Raw genomic sequence first — 16,485 nt, forward strand, 5'->3', positions numbered from 1 at the left:
TAGCCTCGCCACATACCTTGCGATAGAAACACATCCTGCTCCAGCCACGTTAGTGACGGAGCCAGGACATGAATCCGGGGTTAACCCTGTGAGGGTTAGTGACCCCACAAGGCATGAAGTCTCAGAGGGATTGGGAGCTTGGCCCTGGCCAGAGCTGCTAAGCACAAAGCTAGAGCCAGCTGCCCTTCCTCTGCTGTGCCAGGAAACACGCGCTGCACCAACTGTGGTCAACCACAGGCCAGCCCTGTGCTCCAGGCCCCCACCCACAGGGACACCCATAGGCGATGTAAAGGAGGAAGGACCACTTCCATGGCCATTGCCGGATGACTGTGGACCACTTCCATGGCCATTGCCGGACTGTGCCCTGGAGTCCCCACCAGCTGCCCTGGGGGAACATGAGTGCTGCTGTCAAGGACAGCATGGCAACAAATGCTGGAGCTCACCCCCCAAAGAACCAGGCCACGGCAAGACCACCGCCCGAGGTGTCCATTCCCAAGCTAATGATCCAGGTGCTGCCAGATGCTGTCACTTGGCCCTAGGAACACCTGGTGAAGCCAGCTCTATGAACACTGCACTGAAGATACAGAGCTCAAACTGCAATGACCTGTCCCCAAGAGCCCACACCCACAGTCCCAGAGACCCCACCCAGCTCAGCAGCCTGCGTGGGGGCCTCTCAGCCCACTCTCATCACAATGATGCGCGGTGTTTCCTCTGCTGACCCTAACTCCTCCCCGAGAGTTAAGACGGACAGACTGTAGTACACATCGGTTTGTCCCCCTTTCCTCACTTACTCTGAGCCTTTTCTATCTTGGGCATGGTGATGTTGCTGGGGGAACTGCAGGCCGCTGTCGGGATGCAAACCATCCCCTCCACTCTCTTAGGGTTAGTCTTGGGGGTCTGCACACCAGACTAAGGACAGCCAGCTCAGCAGGAGAAAGTACACCATTCCTATTAATATCCATGTGCACGGCCATTCACAGAATACAAGCCAAGCAAAAAAAAAAAAACCAGCTAGACTCGTGGCTTACCTATTCTCTCTTAATAAACAGGGAATTTCAGCTCCAAGGGACAACAAATTGTGGGAAAACAGCCAGGAAATAAATGAGAACTAAGAAAAGATGGGGGCTCTTCGCAGCAAATGCATCCAGCCGTCAGCTTCCCTTTTGTGAGGGTGACAGTCTTCTCTCGCAGGGACCCGAGCGGGGCAGGGCTGCCTTCGTGCACCTGCTGGCTCTCCACTGCCATCAGCAAGAAAGACTCCTGAGACCAACATGACACCCTTGAGGGTGGTGCATCCAGAGTCCCTCCATCAGCAGGAACTGACCATGGGATGCACAGACCCCTGGCTAGCCAGTGTCACCTCCCAGCTGGCAAGGGTTCTCTGGGGCCCCGCATCCAGAGGGACACGCAGGTTGCAGCTCAGGGCTCTCCCAAGGGGTCGCCAGCTGGCACCTCCCTGGGTGAGAGACCTGGCAGAGAAGACTGACTCTGGCTTGCAGAGTGCCCCCTGCCTCCAGTGGGCCCCCGTCCTTCTCCATCTTACTAACCAGAGGCCCCATGGAGAGCTTGGGCGCCCTGAACACCCTCGGAGGCCACTCCTTCTCTAATGACCGTGGGGCACACCTCACCTCAGATTGATGAAAGAGTAACTTTTTTAAAGATTTTATATATTTTTATTGCAAAGTCAGATATACAGAGAGGAGGAGAGACAGAGAGGAAGATCTTCTGTCCGTTGATTCACTCCCCAAGTGAGGGCAACGGCTAGAACTGAGCCAGTCCGAAGCCAGGAGCCAGGAACCTCTTCCAGGTCTCCCACGTGGTGTATAGTCCCAAGGCTTTGGGCTGTCCTCGACTGCTTTCCCAGGCCACAAGCAGGGAGCTGGATGGGAAGAGGGGCTGCCAGGATTAGAACCAGTGTCCATATGGGATCCCAGCACGTTCAAGGCAAGGTCTTTAGCTGCTAGGCTATCGCACCAGGCCCAAGAGAGAGCAACTTCTATGGTCTAATTCTGGGACCACTTTCTGCTGACAAGGACAAAACTGGTCTTCCCCAAGCCGCAGCAACATGAGGTTCCTTAAATGCATTTGTTTAAATTAACAAAAGTTTTTTTGGCTGTTTCTTTTTTAAGAGGAGGGGGTGGATATTTTTCCACCAAATCCTCAGGGGATGGTGAACGTTTGGGGAAACGCTCCTGGGGACAGTGACACAGTGGAGGGTGCCGAGATGGGACTGGAGGAACCCTGACTCCAGCCTTAGCCCGCCTGGAGGAGATTAAGCCTTGGCATTCACAGGATGAGGTGTGCCCATGTTGGCATAGGGGTAGGTCTCTGTCTGTTCTGGCCCTGGGATTAGGGGAGGGGGTATCACGTGTCGCTGAGGCCTGGGCAAGTCAGCGCTGGGGCTCACGCAGCTCTGAGTGTCTTTGTTCCTCCCCCAGGGGTGGCCAAGGGGACTCCCTGACCCAGACGTAGTGGTGCCAGTGGCCCGTGTCTCCACGGTCAGGGTGGCATTGCAGGGTCTCACTGCATGAGGATTCGTGCCCAAGGTGGGACAAAATCCCTTTATACCAGGCACCCCTCTCTGCATACACCCCCACTTCTACGAGGACACCCCGCTACCCTCTGCCAAAATTCTCTAAAGAGCCTGACACCACTGACCAACCAGGAACCAGGACGGGACACGAGCTGGACACGCCCCTCTCAGCCCCAGTCTGGAGTCTGCCCCTCTAACCCCTCTGGGGTCCTGGGGTTAGGCAGCCACTGTCTCGCTCCCAACTACGTGCTTTGCAGATAAATACTCACTTTCTTGTGCTGTTGTGATGCCAGTGATTGGCTTTCTGCGCTTTGGGTGAGTGGGCCCAGGGTTGGGGGGCTGTTCTGCTACATGGGGGTTGCAGGGGAGGGGAGGAGAAGAGGAGGGGGGGTCCTGCCCCCTTTTCAATGTGTGATCCTGCCAGAAGGAATGCAGTCTCTGGCCCGGCTTGTTAGAAAATACAGATTCCCAGAAGCTCCTCCCCAGGCTAGGATCAGACTCTTGCAGTAAGTACCCAAGCCCAGGAACCTGCATTTTATACCTCTGGGCCCTGGGAATCCTGAGCCCTGCCCCCTCTGGCCTTTGCCAGTGAGCGGCATCTGGACCCAGGGTTTACGCTCTCTTAGCAGGGAGAGACTCTGCCTCTCGGCCCAGCAGTAAATGCCCTGAGCGACCTTTACCTCCCCAGCTGTGAGCTGCACTGAATCAAGTGAGAACCTGCAGGGGTGTGCAGGGGCTGGGCTCCTCCTTCCCTCCTTTCCTTCCTTCCTTCCTTCCTTCCTTCCTTCCTTCCTTCCTTCCTTCCTTCCTTCCTTCCTTCCTTCCTTCCTTCCTTCCTCCCCTTCTGGGAAACGTCCTAGATCTGGGGACTCAGGAACCCTGACCAGGGCCATTCCCCATAGGTGGGCAGCAGAGTTGGGACTGGTCACAGCTTCCTGGCCAGGGGAGGGGGTAGCTTCGGCTCCCTGTCGCCACAGCCCAGCCCAGCTTCTGGGCCAGAGAGCTCCAGAGAAGGTTCTGTGAGCCCCTATTGTATGATCTTGGGGATGGCAGGGTGGGGGTGGGATGAGGTGGTTCTTCCCCAACCCAGGAGAGGACACTGGTCAACCTGCCCTCTTGGCTCTCTGCCCGCCCACCCTGTCCACCCTGTTCTCCCACCTCCTCACTGCTTATCAGAAAAGGAGAAGGGTCTGGTCCCAGTTTCCCCATTAGAGAAGTAAATCCATGAGCCCCAAAGTCACAAGGCTGGGAAGGAGCCCAGTGGCTAGAGACGGAATGAGCTTGCCAGCCAGTCAGCATCTGCTCAGCCCTTCACTGGCCAGCCCGCCCCTGGCGTCACTGCTGACACTGGGATGTGGTCCTGCTCTGGGAGGTGGGGGACGATGGCTCAGTCAGATTCCTGCCGCCCCTGTGGGACCCCAAGATCCAGCTCTCAGCTTGAACCTGGCCAAGTCGGGGGGGCTCTTGGGGACGGTGAGTCAGCAGGTGGGAGTTTAGTCTTTATGTCTATCTTTGCTTCTGAATAAAATACACACACATACATACAAAAATAGAAAAAGTAGGCGAAGGCATCAGGGATTCGCCAGGATGGGCGGAGGGTGGCTGCTTCAGGTTTGGGGGGTGAGCTCTGGAGGGCAGCCGAGCTCTGGAGCCGGAGGAGCTGGTCACACCCCAGAGCCCAGAGGCGGCAGGAGTCCCAGTGGGTGAGGCTTGGCTGGTACCCAGAGCAGACGTGGGGTGGTGAGCCCTCTGGGTCGGGCTTCTCAGAGCTGCTTTAAACTTTCTCAGATTATTTCAAAACCTCTACTTTATCTTATTAAAAAGAAAATCACACACACGTTTACACAGACACGTTCACATAGATATTCACACAAATTCACATGTTCTCACACAAACACACCCCCCCAAGAGAGGACTGGAAGCTGGAGAGGGCAAGCCAGGTCCCCTGCGGGGCTGTCCCAGTGGCCCTGGGCTCCTGCTGGCTCCAGTGCTGACCTCAGGTGTGAGTCAGGAGACCAGGGCCTGCTCCCCATCTCCCTCTGGAGGACATTGAGACAGGCAGAAGCACTCAGGTTGCCCTGTACACTCCAGCCAGAGCCCAGGGGGCAGGGGAGCAGGAAGTTTGGGTCCTGGAGAACAAGATCCAGCTGGCATCCACCACTGGGCCCTCGAGGTGGGATTCCACAGCCCAGAGTAGCAAGGGGCTCCACCCTTTATGGAGGTGGAACTCTCCCCATCAGTGGTGGCCCTTTGCTCCAGCAGCGAGCCTTCTGTACCATCCCCCCCCACCCACACACACATACTGTATTGTCCCTGGAAGCAGCCTGTCCCTTCCCAGGCGCCCACTGCTAGGGTTGGGAACTGTCCTGGTAAGGAATGTGGGAGGCAGGGTGGCATGCAGCCCTGGGGCCGGGGAGGCCTGGGTCTGAATTCCAGGCCTGGCACTCGTCAGCAGCTGACTCAGCTGGGCGTTTCAGTGTCTGCAGCTGCCAAAGCTGGGCACCAACACCAGCGTAGTGAGGAAGTGCAGAAGCTGGGGGCACAGCATAGATGCGTGGTGCCCACCACCCTGCCCCTGAGGGGTGCCTCATAAAACTTGAGCCAACAGAAAGTATGGTGGTTTTGTCCCCATCTCTACCTCCTTCGCCCAGGGTCTTTTTTTTTTTTCCCTTAAAGTTCATTTATTTGAAAGAGTTTCAGAAAGAGAGCGAGGTCCTCCACCTGCTGGTTCATTTCCCAGATGGCAGCCACAGCAGGACTTGGCCAGGCTGAAGCCAGGATCTAGGAGCTTTGTCTGGGTCTCTCATGTGTGGCAGGGTCCCAAATACTTGAGCCATCTTCTGATATTTTTTTTTCCCACACTGTTACCAGGGAGTTGGATTGGAAGTGGAGCAACCAGGATTCAAAGCAGTGCCCATATGGGATGCCAGCATCACAGGAAGTAGCTTTACTCGCTATGGCGCATCACCAGCCCCCATCCAGGGTCTTTGGGTGATGCAGGTGGAGGACCCACACTCTCCTGGGACTCGCACCTTCCTTTGTGCCTCTTGTCCAATTTCAATAACAGGAAATTGGTTCAGTGCAGGAGTCGTAGGGCTGGGGAGGGAGTGGGCTCTTTCTTCACTGTGGAACCCACAAACCCATCCGCTTCCTAATCCTCAATCCCGTGACTTTAACCATCTGTGATTCACTCATTCACTCATCAAATCCCTGGTGATCGGTCATCTGGGCTGCCGGGCCTGCAGCAGGCGACGAGGTGGTTCTAGGCACTGCCCTGCTCCCAGCCATGCCTCTACCCCATGCGTGTTCACCCCTCAGCCCTGGACCTGCCCACTGGACACGAACCCCATCAGCAGCTCCAGCAGCCTCACTGTCTCAGTCTCCTCTTTTCAGAGAAAGATGCTGATCCTGGTTCCTTCTCAGTAGAAATGGGTCCTGAGGAATCCAAACCACTGGGGTAACTCCACAGTCCTGGACCACCATTGATTTAGGACTACCAGGCTCGAGGGCAGTGTGCTGGGCAGTGGGGTGGTGGGGAGACGAAGGACAGAATTCACAACCTCTTCTCCCCCATGTGCTGCCACGTCCTGGCCTGTGGTCTGGAATGAAGGCTGCCATCTTGAAGCCAGGAGGGAAGGCAGGCTTGGGCAGAACAAACATCATGAGGGTGGCCCAGATAGGGCCGAGGGAGACCCTGCTCTGATGACACCCCAAAGCCGGAGAAGTACCCTACTTAGTGCTCTTGCCTGGACTTGTCGGGTGGGATTGCTAATGTCCTTGTGACTCCAGTTTGCAGCTGGAAGCTTCTGGACCCATGAGGACGCAGAGTGGAAAGTCTGGGCACATCGTGGCTTTGCTTCTTGCTGGTGGCAGGATCTCAGAGGGTGCCCAGCCTCTCTGGGAGCCACAGGGGCCTCCCGGGCAGAGTGTAGATAGCTGATGGTGCAGAGTGCCCAGGGGACCTGATGGACACAAGGGTCACCAGCTCCTATGAGTGTGTCTTGATCCGGGGGATTTGTTCCTCTGCGGCTGGGCTGGAGAAGGGGTGGGGGACCACTAATCACCTCCTTTCTCCCCTTGTCTCCCCAGAAGTGACTTCAGATGAACTCACTACCTACCAACGGCCAGCATCCTATGGGTCACATGGAAGCAGGCTCTGTCCTGTACTGGGCAGACACCTAAGAGCTTCGCCTACACAGATCCCATTCAGCGCTCACATTGCTCTTTGTGCTTCTCACACAAGGAGACAGATCCTTCATGTAAGATCCCTAGTGGGTCAGTGGTACCACCAGAATAAAACAAAAAGCAGAGATTCTAGCCTGACACCCTCTCTCACCCACCCGAGGGTACATGTCCCAGGACTGTGCGTCCAGAGCCTATGGTGATGTGGCTTCCCCAGGGCCACTGGGCTTTAGCAAAACCGCTCTTCCAGCTGCGGCCCGGGTACACATCCCAGGCTGGAGAGTGTGGGTGGCCCCAGGTACCTCTGCATCCCGGCCAGAAGCACATTTCATCACACATGAGACACAGTGGGAGGGACAGTGTGTGGGTCCTTGTGTACCACAGGGAGCTGCATGGAGTCAGGTGCCCTGAATGCACAGGCCGAGACAGCATCTAGTGCAAGGGATTTATTGAGGGAGTAAACCTGTGGGGAACCAGGAAAACAGGCCAGGCCAGAGGGCGAGGGGAAGCAGAGCTGTAGTGCAGGAGGAGTCTCCAGGGCGGAGACCCACGCATTCCCAGGAGATGGCTGGAGCAATTCCCCACCCAGAAATCTGCCCAGGGAAAGGGGCTGGGTGGTTCCATTCATGGAAGTGTGTGTGTGTGTGTGTGTGTGTGTGTGTGTGTGTGTGTGTGTGTGGATTTGTTTATTTATTTGAAAGGTAGAGGAATAGAGACAGTGGGAAAGACAGATTTTCCATCTTCTGGTTCAATCCCCAAATGACTGCAACTGACAGGGCCTGCCCAGGCCTAAGCAAGGAGCCAGGATCTATACCTGGGTCTCCCCAGTGTGTGGCAGGAGCTAACAAATACCCAGGTCCATTAATGGGACTGGAGCAGAAGAAGAGCAGCTGGGACTTAAACAGGTGCTCCAAATGGGCTCGGGTGTTCAAGCAGAGGTTTAGCCCTCCGCGTCGTGCCTGCCCCTCTCGGCAGGGTCGCCTCTGCATTGATGCCTCCAGCAGGTGGCAGTGGGGCTGGGAAGAAGTGGATCACAGTGGGCCAGGATGCTCCTGAGAAGGAGGCTGATTGGTGTGTCTAGTAGCCAGGGTCCAGCTCCGACCAGTGAGAGGGTCCTGGTGTAGGAAGGAATCTACATGGGGCAACAACAACACCTGCTAAAACCTCTGACTTTGGTCACAGGCCTATCTGACCCACAAGTGTCAACTGAGCACTTGTTATGGGGGGAAGCAGGAAAAACAAGGAGGAGACAGACATGATCTCGGGTCTAGCAGGGGAGGAGCAGAGAAGTCCCAGTTACCACTCCAGAGAAAATCTGGTATATATCAGCTCCAGAATATGCTAGAAGAACTGAGAGAGGGTTAGGCATCAGCAAGGGCTTGTTTCCCCAAAGACGTCTACACAGTCCACCCTGGGGGGCTGCAAGTGGGGGGCACTGGAGTACTTCTGCAAGACTACCTACTCCCTCCCACCCCAACCTGCTTGAGACGCATCCAACTCAGGCCGGGCTGCCCTCACAGGCACCTCTGAGCCTGGCTAGGGAGAGCAACCAAGGCCAGGCTGTGGGCGAGGGGGCACTTGATTGCTGAGCAGCAGAGCCCCTTGGGGCTTTGGGAAGAGACCCACACAAACAAGAAGACCCACAGTGACCTTCAGCAAGGTGTCACAAGCAGCAGCTTGGAGAGGATACAGGAGGGGTGGCAGTGCTGAGGAGTCAGGTCTGCACTGAAGACCCTTACCCCATCTCTACTGTGCTGGCCAGATGTCATCCCTGCAGGCTCCCCACCTGGGGTTTTCCAGGGTCCCAGGCCGTTCTAGGAGCAGGCAAGATTGCAAGAGGATTTGGGAAGACAGAGGAGCATGGAGTGGCAGGGAACTGGGACCCATTCCTCTAGGGGGTGTGCCAGTTCTTGCAGGGATTGGCTATGGGGGAGGGAGGTCTGGACATTCCAGAAGGGGATATAGGGGGAGGCTTTTTCTAACACTCGGGGGTCTTGCCGGTGCACTGCTGGTGCCGGTAATAACGCAGGTGTTTCTGGTAGGTGTCTAGGTTGCGCTTCAGGCAGAGGGCCACCTCCTTGTCACAGGCACACAGCTTCTGCTCGCACAGGCTCCCCTCGTCAGCTGCAGAAGGAGAGGTGAGGCCTCAGTGTGTGTCCCTCCCCAAGACAGAGCTGGTGCAGGGCTGGGGTGCCTCTAGAGGCAGCATCGCCCCTCATTGTGTCCCTTCCCAAGACAGAGCTGGTGCAGGGCTGGGGTGTCTCTGGAGGCAGCATCGCCCCCCATTCAGCTTCGGAAGAACCCAACAACCTTGACACCACTGCATACGCTTGTTCTTGTATTGGTAGATTCCCCACTTCCCTAAGCAACTGCTGAATATCTAAAGGGACTCAACAAAAGGGACACTCGGGGAAACAGATACTGGAATTGTGTGAATAAGCCAGCTGCTCTGCAGGATGGGACAAGGGCATCAAGATGCAGCTGAACCTAGACAGGAAAGGGCCAAGAGAAAGCCAGCTGCACTGGGGAGTGGCTGGCTCCAAGTAGGTGGGACAGGCTGTGCAAAGACCGCAGGCAGGAGGGATGTCACTGGCCCTGGCTCACTGTCTGCCAAGCAGGGACAATGGCAGGATCTCCCGTGGGGCTGTGGGAAGGCAGAGCTGTTCACACCACAGGACATTCACCATCAGTGCTGGGTGCCTCTGGCATCGGCATTACTATGAAGCCTCTGGACTCCCAGCCCTGGAATCTACCACCTTTCTCCATGCTGGCAGTATCAGCTTAGCTACAGGGACCGGAGGATCTGGTTTGGGGGCCAGGCTTTGTCATTTACAGGCTGGCGACCCCAGGTCGCAGTTTGAGTTCCTTGCCTGTGAGACACCCCCATGGGTTTCGGCACCTCCTGGATCAGTGAGACCCAGCTGGTGGGTGACATATGATGCTAAGATTCTGATAAGTCAGGTGCACAGGGTCGGTAGTGGCGGGCCTGGCTTCGGGGTGCTGGAGACCCTCTCTCATCACCACCCAACCCTGCCCTTTCCTCACCCCCAGCCCAGCTGCTGCCCTGAACCTCTGAGAACAGAGAGGCAAAGTGCATGCAGTGCATGGCTCCCCAGCTTGCACAAGCCCGAGGCACCCCCACTCACAGCACTGAATGATTCCCTGGGAGATGTTGTATTTGTAATGGTCCTTGAGTGTACGGCAACCATGGGTCTTCTTCAGCTTGGAGTAGCAGCAGTCATGGACCTGGCAGCACCTGCAGGGTGGACAGGGTTCCCGGCTGACTTGAGAGAGGCTGTGTCTGCCCCCACCCCTTGACAGAGGAGCCAGGCGTCCCCTGGGGAAGAGCCATGGCCTTCAGGAGCCTAGGAGCCAGCACTCCCTGAGCACCTGCTGGAGTCTGCTCTCTCTTCGACATCACAGGTGCTGCTCTTAGCCCCATTGCACGGATGAAGAAGCTGAGACCCAGAGAGCTCAAGCCACTTGGTCCAGACCATGTGGCCTGGGAGTGGAGGCTTGGGGAAGCGGGCCCAGGCTCTGGTGGCTCCAGGACGGTTGTGAAAAAGGTGTTTTTAAAGCCGTCATGCCTTGGTACTGGGGCAAGTGAGGGAGCTGCCTCTGGATTAGGGGATGAGGATTCAAGGCTGTTTGGACTCCAGAGCTCTGGGGAAACTTCTAGAAGGTCAGCTCCAGCAAGGTGGAACGAAATCTGCATTGCAAGTGCCTATCACATGGTAGATTCCAAACAAGATGACTCTGCTTATAAATAGAAGGGTAGGAAAGAAGGGAGAGTCTGGGGCAGGGCAGGGTCAGGATACAAGTGTCCTCCTGACTCCCTGCAGGCTTAATGAGGGACTTACCAGTCTGTGGCGTCCTTGGGCTGGCCTCTGCCACGGAGGCCACAGTAACAGCCATAGGGCCAGTAGGAGAGGAAGGGTATCTTCCCGGTCATCTGCCTGACCATTTTGTTCAGGTCCAGAATCCCTCCCTGGCTGGGACTCACACCTGCCAGGACTGAGGGAGAGGGCAGGAATGAGCCCCTGGGAGGAATAAGGGCCATCCCCTTTGCCCTTCCCTGCCCAAATAGGTGGTGCTAAAAGAGGATGGTGGCAGAATAGCAACATTTCCTACTGCTGTGAAAAATAGAGCCACAGCAGTCCCTTGGCCCAGTGACTAAACTGCTGAGGTCCCACAGCAATTGTCTGGGTTCAAGTCCCACCTCCGGCTCCCGACTGTGGCTTTCTGCTGGTGTGCACCCCAAGAGGCAGTGTGTGATGGTCCAACTAATGTGCACCTGCCACCAGCATAGGAGACCTGCACTGAGCTCGTGGCTTTGGCCTGGCCTGATCCTGGCCCAATGGTGGGCGTTTGGAGGATCAGTCAACAAATGGGAACTCTCTCTCTCTTTCTGTGTCTGTCTGTCTGTCTCTCCAATAAATAAATGAATGAACAAATCAAAAAACATCTGTAGTGGCAGTTACTGAGTGCTTACTGTGAAACTTTTTGCATCTAAATGTATTAACATCATCCATGAGATAATGCTATTTTAAATAAATAAACTTATAAAAAAGTTTGTTAATAACAAGTAGCATTTTAAATAATTCTAGATGCTCAAAGAAGTTATAAAGACAATACAGAGAGTGCAATGCACCCTCTTCCTATCTCTTCTAATGTTACTGTTCTGCGTAATTACAGTGCATTTGTAAAACTAGGGAACCATTAATACTTTCACAAACACTGTTTTTTTAAGACTTATTTTTAGAGACAGATATGTCCTAGGCGCGATTCACTCCCTAAATCCCTACAACAGCCAGGGCTGGGCCAGGCAGATGCCAGCAGCCAGGAGCTCAGTTCAGCTCTCCTACGGGGATAGCAGAAACCCAGCCATTGGTTCTACTGCTTGCTGTCTCCTAGTATCTGTGTTAGCAGGAAACTGGAATTCAGGGTGACTCAAACCCCGTCACTCCAAATATGAGCTGCCACGTATTCATCACTAGGCCAAATGCCCATCCTCCCGCCCCTTAATTTTTTTGTTTATTTGAAAGGTAGAATGAGGAATAGAGAGAGATCTTCCATCTGCTGCTTCACTCCCCAAGTGGCCACAGAGGCTGTGGTAGGGCCAGGATGAAGCAGGGAGCTGTGAACACCAGCTGGGTCTCCCACTTTGGTGGCAGGAAGCTGAACTGCTGATAGAGTAGCTGGGCTTGAGCCAGGCACTCCGACGGGGATGTGGGGGTTCCACGCAGCGACTTCACCTGCCGAGTTGTGTTTGTTTCATGTTGGAGAAGCACAGAGGCAGAGACGTGGGAACTAGCTGAAATTCCCTGCCTGCAGATGAGCAGGCAGAGGCTCTATAACCTGCTCAAAATTACAGTGACTGGCGCATGGAGCCAGAGCTCACCAGCACTTCCTGCCTCGGTTGCTTTGTTTTTCTCATCCTTTGGCTGCCACTAGGGGCGACAGAGTCCCTTCTGCACATGGAGCGAAGGAGTGCTCACTACCAACTGCACTCCAGAGCTGTGTGGCGACTCACTGCCCCTGTCACTGATATTTTCTTTCATTTATTTGTTTGTTTTTATTGAAAGGCAGAACGGAGAGGAGAGCCAGAAGAAAAAATCTTCCACCTGCCAGTTCACTCCCAAAATGGCTGCAACAGTCAGAGCTAAGCTGATCCAAAGCCAGGAGCCAAGAGCCTCCTCTGGGTCTCCTATATGGGCTCAGGGTCCCAGGGCTTTGGGCCATCCTCTACTGCTTTTCCAGGTCATAAATAGGAAGTAGGATGAGAAGTGGAGCAGCCTGGACATGAGACAGTGCCCACAGGGGATCTTGCTGCTTGCAAGCCAAGAGAGCCATCGCACCAGGCCCCACTAACACTTTGTCAACAATTTGTGCCTGATATCTCACTAGAGCCCTTCCTATAACCCTGCAGACAGGAGACAATGGGCCCATTTCACAGTGAGAATGCAGATTGGATGACTTGTCCAAGGTCACATTGCCAGACAGAGATGGAGCCAGCATGCAAATGTGGGTTCCTCTGTGTGTTGGAGTCCGGTGGTGTCCTGTGTCTTTACACTTGAGACATGAACTTTTGCAACCAACCACCAAGCTCCTAGTACTGCTCACCGTACCTGTTGAGAAGGGTTCCTCTCGAGAGCTTGGGAGTCCCGGAATACCACTAGACCATTTTTCAAAAAAGCAAATGCTCCTAAAATGGCCCCTTTGAAGATGGATTAAGAGGTAAGCTAGTCAGTTCACAACACTTTTCCATTTTGTTTGCTAAACCTTGAATGAACACTGTCTCCTCCCATACTGATCAACAGAACTCTCTTCCCGGTGCCTGGCACTGGGGCACAGTGTGTGAAGCCTGCAATGCCAGCATCCCATATTGTCTCAGAACGTATGCTCCCGTCTGCTAATGTACCTGGGAGAGCAGCAGAAGATGGCCCCAGTGCCCTGACCGCAAGTGGGAAGCCTCGATGGAATGCTGAGCTCCTGATTTAGGCCTGGGCCAGACCTGGTCATTGAGGCCATTTGGGGAGTGAACCAGTGGATGAAAGAGCTCTCTCCTCTCTTTCCCTTTCCTTCAAATAAACCAGTAAATCTTGAAAAAATAAAAACAACCCTCTTTGCAGGTGCAAGGAAGACAACCAACTTGGAAGTGTTCTAGAAACACAAGACAGTGCCTATGTGAAAGACCCCCATTCCTGCAGCTAAGACGGTGCAGGCAAGGTGACACAGGGCCTTCCCATTTCTTCCAGCCACACCCCAAGTCCCATAACCAGCAGCCCAAGGGGCCCAGTTCATAGCAGCCAGAGGGGGTCACCTGAGCTCTCTGGCTAAAGCCACGTCCCAGGGGCCTGGCAGCTCCACACAAAAGGCAGAAAGAATCGGGCACTAGGAAGATAGGACCCCAGGTACCACAGCAGCCACAGCCCAGCCTAAAGGCAGCAAGCACAGGGCCTTCCCTTCCCAGCCGAAGGGCCCCCCTCACCAGCCAGCAGCACCAGTCCACACAGCAGACGGAGCTCCATGAGCCCAGTACCGAGCAGGGCAGCCACGGCTGGAAGTCCCTGGCTGTGAACCCTCTTATATCAGACAAGCCCCAACCCGGGACAGCCCGCCCCCCACCTGCTCTAGCCCCAAGAAACAATGCTGTTTTTTTTTTTTGTTTTTTGTTTTTTTTTTTTTTTGCTTCCTCTTTTTGTGGTGCTAGGAAATCTCATGAATACTTTTCCAAAAATATAATTGTATTTATTTGAGAAGAGGAAGGAGAAGGGAGATGGGGTGCTGCTACTCCCCAAATACCCTTGATGGTCAGAGCTGAGCTCATCCAGGAGTCCCAGTGTGGGTAGCAGGATCCACAGACTTGAGCCAATACTGCTGCCTTGCAGGGTCTGAATGGGCAGGAAATGGAATTAGGAACCCAAGGTAGAAACTGAACCTGGGTCCTCTGATGCAGGACCTTGACCTTGGCCTCTTAGACAACACCCCGATCACCGGACCAGACACCTGTGTGATAGCCTATGTTTTTCCTTTTCTTTTTTTCATAAACATTACTCAGTGTAGAAGATGTGGACAAACACCAGGAATTCTGAAATGACCTGTGACGTTATGAACATTTTGGTGCTCGTCCTTTGAGCTTAGTGCCAAATCTGTCTGTTTCTAGCACATACAAACGTACTTCAAGAACTTCATGGAAAATAAAAGATAAGTTTGTGTGAAATATCTCAAATCCATATGTTAGTTTTTTCATAATTCTCATAATTCTCTTTCCCACAAATTTGTTTGAGATTCCTTGTAGGTGTGTATTGCAACATCTTTATAGCCAAACAAATGTATCCATTTTCTACAAGCTTTTTCCAGACCTCATGCCCATATGCAAGCATGTGTGTGTCTGCTGTCTCTATATCCTCCCCTGACCACATTGGCAGATGCTTTATATAGTATTTTTACAGAAGAGATACTTGTTTGCTTATTTTAAAGGCAGAATAACAGAGAGGAGAGAGAGAGAGAGAAAGACACGGAGAGATCTCCCATCTGCTAGTTCACAACCTCAAAGCCACCATCTTCCACTGACACCAGGAGCCCAGACCTTCATCCAGGATTCCAGCATGGGTGACCGGGACCCAAGTACCTGGGCCATCCTCTGCTAGTCTCCCAGGTGCATTAGCTAAGCAACAGGCCTTGAATCACGTGGGATAACAGCATTACAAGCAGGAACCTGCCGCAGCACACCACTGGCCCCTTATGTAGTGCTTAGTATCCTGTCTGTTCACCACTGACCCACCTTGAACATATTTCTATATATTCTTTGGCCGAGTTACCTTCATATTCCATTATGCAGCTCTGCTGTTTATCTGACAAATTCGCAATGGATAGACGCACAGATGTACAGCTTTCACTGTAGTACAGCTCGCTTCTGCTAAATTGCTCCCTCGTGTGGACTTGACAAATCAAAGAATCATCAAAGGCAGATGATGTGTGCTGCCAGCTTAACCAAGGCAAGACCCATCCCTGTTTACCTGTGGGAACCCTCAGAAGCAGAGGAGGTGACCATTCTGGGAGAAAAAGCTGATGACATCAGCAACACTTAGAGATGTCAGCCTCAGGGCACCTAGGACAACCTTGGACACAGAAGGCAGGGACTTGCAGGTAGCTGTTCAAGGTCAGTGCTGAAGTTGACTTCCTTTTTTCTTTTTTAAGGTTTGTTTATTTTTATCGGAAAGGCAGACCAGATTTAGGGAGAAAAGAAAAAACAGAAAGATCTTCTGTCTGCTGGTTCACTCCCCAAGTGGCTGTCACAGCTAGAAATAAGCTGATACAAAGCCAGGAGCCAGGAGCATCTTCTGCATCTCCCACAGGGTGCAAGGTCCCAAGGCTTTGGGCCATCCTCTCCTGCTTTCCCAGGCCACAAGCAGAGAGCTGGGTGGAAAGTGGAGCAGCCTGGACACAAGACAGTGCCCATGTGGAATCTTGGCACTTACAAGGTGAGGATTTAGCTATTGAGCCATCGTGCCAGGTCCAAGGCTGAACCCTTCACTACCAGCCAGAAACTGTACCTCTGTCACAGCTGGAAGCTGTTTCTTTCTCCACCCGCCTTCCCTCCCCGACCATGTGCCTTTCAAATCCGATTTTTTTTTTTGCCTTGACTCCTTGAATCAGTCAATTGACTACCTTATCTAGAATGAAGCAATCTACAGGCAAATATTAAACAACATATTCTTTGTAATTATTGACTGAGGAACGGGTGCTTTGGCACAGAGAGTTAGGCTGCCGCCTGGGACACTGCATCCCAAATAGGAGTGCCAGTTAGCGCCCTGGTAACTCTGCCTCTTCTCCAGTTTCCTGCTAATTCCCCTGCTGATGGTCCTAGTACTCGGATCCCTGACACCCACACAAGAGACCCAGATGGAATTCCAGGCGCCGAGATTTGGCCAGGCTCAGTGCTTGGCTGTGGCAGGCATTAAGTTAGAAGACCTTTCAAATGACCAAATGCCGCATGAAGAAAATATTTTAGAAAGCATCGTCACTCTTGAATAGGATGTGTAATGAGGCACATGTGTTGAATGGATACAACACAGGGAGTTTGAGGGTCAGCATTCCTACCAACAGCATCACAGACACACTTCGCCTCCAGAGCCCTCTGCTGGTGTGTTCTCAGATACACCGCCCTCGCCCACCTTCCACAACCATCGCCATATACCTTATCAAGGTGGCACTTTACCCTGAGTGCTGCCTCCTAGATCAGGGCCCTTGGCGAGGCATGAGGC

At 53.7% G+C, this 16,485-nt stretch overlaps 1 protein-coding gene across 1 annotated transcript; it reads right to left on the reverse strand.

The window, feature by feature from the left end:
• Nucleotides 1-8,597: 8,597 nt before the first annotated feature.
• On the reverse strand, nucleotides 8,598-13,746 carry PLA2G2D (phospholipase A2 group IID). The gene is made up of 4 exons (XM_040987716.1): nucleotides 13,707-13,746; nucleotides 10,576-10,720; nucleotides 9,862-9,971; nucleotides 8,598-8,839 (listed from the first exon to the last, which is right to left on the reverse strand). The coding sequence occupies exons 1-4, from the start codon at nucleotides 13,744-13,746 to the stop codon at nucleotides 8,694-8,696; spliced, it is 441 nt and encodes a 146-aa protein (XP_040843650.1). The 3' UTR covers nucleotides 8,598-8,693.
• Nucleotides 13,747-16,485: the final 2,739 nt, after the last annotated feature.

Source organism: Ochotona curzoniae, unplaced genomic scaffold (genome assembly GCF_017591425.1).
Source record: "Ochotona curzoniae isolate NIBS_2020 unplaced genomic scaffold, NIBS_Ocur_1.0 contig_4792, whole genome shotgun sequence".
NCBI classification, from domain to species: domain Eukaryota; kingdom Metazoa; phylum Chordata; class Mammalia; order Lagomorpha; family Ochotonidae; genus Ochotona; species Ochotona curzoniae.